Source organism: Ceratina calcarata, unplaced genomic scaffold (assembly GCF_001652005.2).
Source record: "Ceratina calcarata isolate Rehan_Ccalc_2016 unplaced genomic scaffold, ASM165200v1 scaffold90, whole genome shotgun sequence".
Lineage (NCBI taxonomy): Eukaryota > Metazoa > Arthropoda > Insecta > Hymenoptera > Apidae > Ceratina > Ceratina calcarata.
The window spans coordinates 359,318-364,253 of NW_017180369.1; the positions used below are offsets into that span (position 1 = coordinate 359,318).

At 44.7% G+C, this 4,936-nt stretch overlaps 1 protein-coding gene across 1 annotated transcript in view; it reads left to right on the plus strand.

Moving 5' to 3' along the window:
- Positions 1 to 551: 551 nt before the first annotated feature.
- LOC113465134 (uncharacterized) overlaps positions 552 to 4,936 on the plus strand; it is an 8,964-nt gene continuing 4,579 nt past the window's right edge. The window contains 10 exon segments of the mRNA XM_026818880.1: positions 552 to 645; positions 901 to 1,035; positions 1,197 to 1,289; positions 1,404 to 1,568; positions 1,643 to 1,774; positions 1,835 to 2,031; positions 2,168 to 2,614; positions 2,844 to 3,221; positions 3,383 to 3,586; positions 3,661 to 3,835. Of these exon segments, the coding sequence (XP_026674681.1) occupies positions 552 to 645; positions 901 to 1,035; positions 1,197 to 1,289; positions 1,404 to 1,568; positions 1,643 to 1,774; positions 1,835 to 2,031; positions 2,168 to 2,614; positions 2,844 to 3,221; positions 3,383 to 3,586; positions 3,661 to 3,835 (2,020 nt within the window).

Consider the following 4,936-nt stretch of genomic DNA (forward strand, 5'->3'; position numbering starts at 1 on the left):
GAATATGATAGTATAAGAGGTAGCACTAAGTTCTCCTGATGACGTCATTTCCAAGAATTCTCGGATAGCAAAATTTTTCTCTAAAATCGGACTTTGTATTAGGAGAATATGAGTTGATAGGAGGTAGCACTAAGTACTACTGATGACGTCATTTCCAAGAATTTCGCAGCGCTGAATTTAACGTACTTATACGACTAATTTAATAGTGGCCAGCGTTATTATTTCGAGTTATAGTTCTCGTTAAGGAATGGGCGTTGGTCATTATGGGAATAGCGGGCAAGTGAATAATTCGACAGTAAGATATATGTTTAACAAGATTTTTATTTAATTTTTAAACAAGTTACAAAAGGATTATATCATTTTTTGCATACCAATTACTGCAGCTGACGTGGTTCAGGTGTCTTCTTTTTTTTAACATTTCGTTTTACCGGCCTTGGATAAGCCTGAGACCGGAAAGCTCCCTGAACTGCCGTTCGTATTGCCTAGTGGTCGGTGCATTCGGAACACGTTATCAGAATCGACTCACGTTCCGATATCACGTTCCTCCGACGATGGAGGCTCAATACGTCGTTTGCGTGTGCCTCGCACTGTTTAATTTATTGGTACCGATCGCAAGTGACGATTTACAAGGTCCTAAGAAGATAGGTTGGTGCCTGTTTCATATCGTTCACGAATTTTGCACGGTGCTCCGCCTACGCGATTAATTGACTCCCGATCCGTGTTCGTGTACAATAAAAAACAAGCAAGTGTTTCGTATAAAATATTTCTCGCGAATCGGTCTTATGAAATTTCATTTCCCGTTCAACTTCGAAACAGAAGCTTTGTAATTCAGTAACGAGAGCACAGGCAAATTAAATAAATCGTGGAGATTCGAAAGACTCACGGTTCTCCGTTGAACAGCAGAGACGTACGACGGACCCCCTGGGGGATGCATGTTCGCCGATTGCAGTGCGGACCAAGTCTGCGTGTATAGAAGATTTCGTTGTAGGGTCCCGCCCTGTCCCGGAATGCTGTACTGCGCGGGATCGCGAACAGGTAAACTGTATAGACGAACGCGTACGTGGGTGTCCTATTTCGAAAATCGATTAGACACCGGAAGCGGTGTCGAGTCTCCAATGAATCGTTGTTCTCCAATAATGCATTCGGAAATTAATTCTACTTACTATTCGTCATTAATCGAGGCTGTTCGTTTTAAGAATCCTTGAGAGGTCCTGCTACCTGTGAAACCGTACAGTGTCCCTACAAACACGTGTGCATGATAAAAGTACGCCGCTGTCGATGGGACACAAGTAAGCGCGTCTTCTTGAATCATACAAGATTCTATCTAAAACTCATTTTCAAAATGAGCATTTTACCCCGGGTAAAAGTCCAATTTGAAATTAAGATAACGATATGATTGCGAGGGTGCGAGCAACAGATGGCAAGATGTGTATCTCTGAAGGAATTCCACGAAGGTCCCGCGTCGTGCGCCGGGTTCAAGTGTCCTCAAGGGAAGCAATGCATCCTTCGGGAGTCGTTCTGCGCGAAACCACCTTGTAGATTGTTAAGAAGCTGCTCGGAGAACAGGGGTAGCGTCTTCGTAGTATCGGTCGTTCCCTTTAATCGAATTCCTGGCACGGCGTAAAAGTACTCGCTGTTTTAGAAGTGCACCTTTGGCTCGGAAGATGCAGAAGTTTGAACTGTCCATCGGAGCACGAATGCTTCCTGCGGAGACCAGAGAACAACTGTATAAGTCCGTCATGTAAACACGAACCGGATTGCGTAACGACGAACGGTAATAGAATATAAACTAATTGCCACGAATCGTTTGTTGTAACCTGTTGCAATTGTTAAGTGGACGAAGCGACGAGCGAGCATTGTCGCGGATGGATGTGCCCACGGGGGCAGACGTGTAACGCCGAAGTCGTCGAACCTTGCGGAATGAACGGCTGCGACGTTAAACGGTATTGCCGCGAATTAAAGACAGTGGCGAGGAACGATTCCTCTTCCTTTTCGAGAAGGTCCTTGAGAAACAAGAGTGAAACGTCTGAAGTCGAGGTACTCGAGAATTAAACGCGATTTTAAAAGTCTCCCTTGGAACTGAGTTTCATACGAGTTCATCTAATTAATTGCAACGTCTAATGTTTGTAGACTCGTGGGAACGAATTCCAGGACGAGTTGGAAAAAGGGACAGAGTGAGTCTCGTTTAATTCACATCCTTTCCTTACATAGAAAATCTAATGATACAAACTAAAATTGATAACGTTTTAACACCAGTATGCCTCGATCATGGCTCGATCACTTAAATTCGAAGACAGAGTTAGACGCCATCGAGCTTTGGATAAAAAACGCCGAACAGCAAAAAGACTTCAAGGTAACGATCGTAGATCCCCGAATCACCCTTTCGCACGCCGTTCCATACAGTAATTTTGACTCGCAGCAATTTCAAGAATGGCTCCGATCCATCAAGAACATCCTCGACTCCGGCAGCTACAAGGACTGGCTCGAGGAGATTCTGTCGTCGCGCGGCGAAGAATTTCGAAAATGGGTACGAGCCTCGCACGACAGTCTCGATCTACCGACGACGACGCGTGCGGTGACAGAAAATCCATACCCACTTCGAGACAGCGGAACGGTGAGCGCCCGATCGGAATTTTGGTCGAACGTCCGTTCGGTGGGAAATTGTTCTCCATTATTTACAAAGTGGACGCGCGAGTAAAACCGCTCCTGTCGATCGGTGGTCTCGTTGAGTTTCGTAATGCGCGATAAAATCTTTCACGAGAATCTCTAATAATAAAGATGCGATCGTAGCTAAAAATACGAACCGTTCCGGCGGCGATAAAACTGTTTTCGCGTGATTGCAGAACACATCGGACGATTTGAATAAACGAGTCGAAGAGATCGAGTCTTTTTTGCGGGACAAAAATTTGACGAGCATCCTCGAGAAAATACTCGTCCCGAACAGGATTTTACTGCCACCGCACACGGCTTTGGAAACGGGGCTCCTGAATAATCTGAGGAAATCGAATCGCTCCCTGTTTTTCAATTACCTTCTCAAATACCCGTTTTACGTGGGCAATCAATTTTTATCGGTGCAACCGCCGAAGATCGAGAATACCTACGACAGACCATACCTCGTGGTGCCAGTGGAACATATCAAGGACTTGGCGAACGCTCCGATCGTTAATTCCGACGCAACTCCGAAGGGTGAACAGGCTGGTAATCGGGGTAATGCTGATTCCGTGAGTGCTCGTTTAATTCGATACAAGGCCTACTCCATTTAAATGTCAATCGTATAAATAAATAAGAGGAAATAAGAGGACTCGTTCCTATTTTTTAAAAGGATGAAATGACGTATCCTGTAAACGATTTTTTGTCTAACTGTGTCTTCAAAACTGTCCAGCAGAATAATTTGTCACCTACGAGAGACGAGCCACTGTCCTTGTGGATAGGGGACGCGAAGAGTCCTGTCCAAGATTCGATTAATCCGCCAAACGAGAGAGACTCGAAGGACGAGCCTCGGTACTTCGACGACGTCCCCGCAGACATGTTAGAATTATTCCTTAAATCTACACAATCGATCGATGAGAAGCCCAGAGAACGAGACGTAAGATCTCTAGATTTATTCATCGAACACGTTCGGTATTAACATGATGATAAGAAGTTCGACGACTTCCTCAGAATTCACTTACAATCATAACAGACGAACATGATCAAAATTTCGAGTGGAGTTCAATGCCTCGTGGCGAAGTACATACAGACAGGAACGAGGACGTGACTCATTTTTCTCTGTTTGGCGGCGATCGGTTCGAAGCTGATCACGAGCCAAGGATCAGCATCTTCGTCGACGAATCGGGTAAGCTCGTCTCCCGTTCACGTAAAACTCCGAAATAAAGTAAAAAAAAAAAATGAAACGTTGCACTCGAGGGCCCAAACGAAAACGAGACGATCTATCGAAACGCATATCTGCTTCTACCTTTTATTTATGAAACTTCGACGTTCTATAAATCAGAGAGTGAACGTGGCTCGTTGTCTATTCATTATTCATTAATCAAAAGAACAAACAACGAATTATCGGCGCGAACGGATAACCGGGAGGATTCCGATCGCGAATGCCGTTTAATCGAGTCGGGTAAAAAGCGATACGTTGCAAATGTGATTTATCGTTCCGCGTTGGCCCCCTTGCTCGCCGCGGGCTATCAATTAAACGAACTTACCGTCGTTAACGTAACGACTCCAATTTAGTAGCTGTCGCGAACGAAAACGTGTACAAAAAAAGAAATAATTGCGGGCAACGATTGCCGGTGACCGTGATGACTCGAGAACCCGGTTCAACGGGTCGATCGTGTTTTAATTGGCGGCGTTGGCAGAAAATGCCCGGCCGGTTGGATGCTCGTTAAAAAAAAAAAATTTGCAAAACGTAGGATGCAAGCTCGAAATGCATAATCCGATCGACTGAAGATACTCGAGTAACGATTAAATTAAAATAATGGGAAGCTCGCGCGAAACGTTTCTCAACCAAATGAGTTTCACCCGTGAGTCAACGTTGTTATTTTGACTAATTAAAACTAGTTCCTGAAAGTATTGAGCAACGCTGGTACCGCCTAGAAATCAGTCGACCAGTTTTGACCGTTTGTTATGGGGTACCAGCGAGACCCGCTCGTCTCTCGACCGTTTTCAGACGTTCAGGCCGCTCTTAATTAAGGCAACCAGGAAGCGACAACGATTTGAATACTTTGAGCTTAAACGGAAGGTCGTAGAATCGTTGCGCAACATTTCCAATTCTCGCCCCGAGCGTTTCGTAGATGCGATCAAATTAACAATATACTGTTATTCCGTGGAGGGATCGACAACGGGAAGTCAGTTAGGCGTTCGAGGGAAGTATTAACGAGAAAAATTTAAGGATGTATAGGCCATACACTTAAACAATGCTAGCATGTTCAATTTGTTATTATAG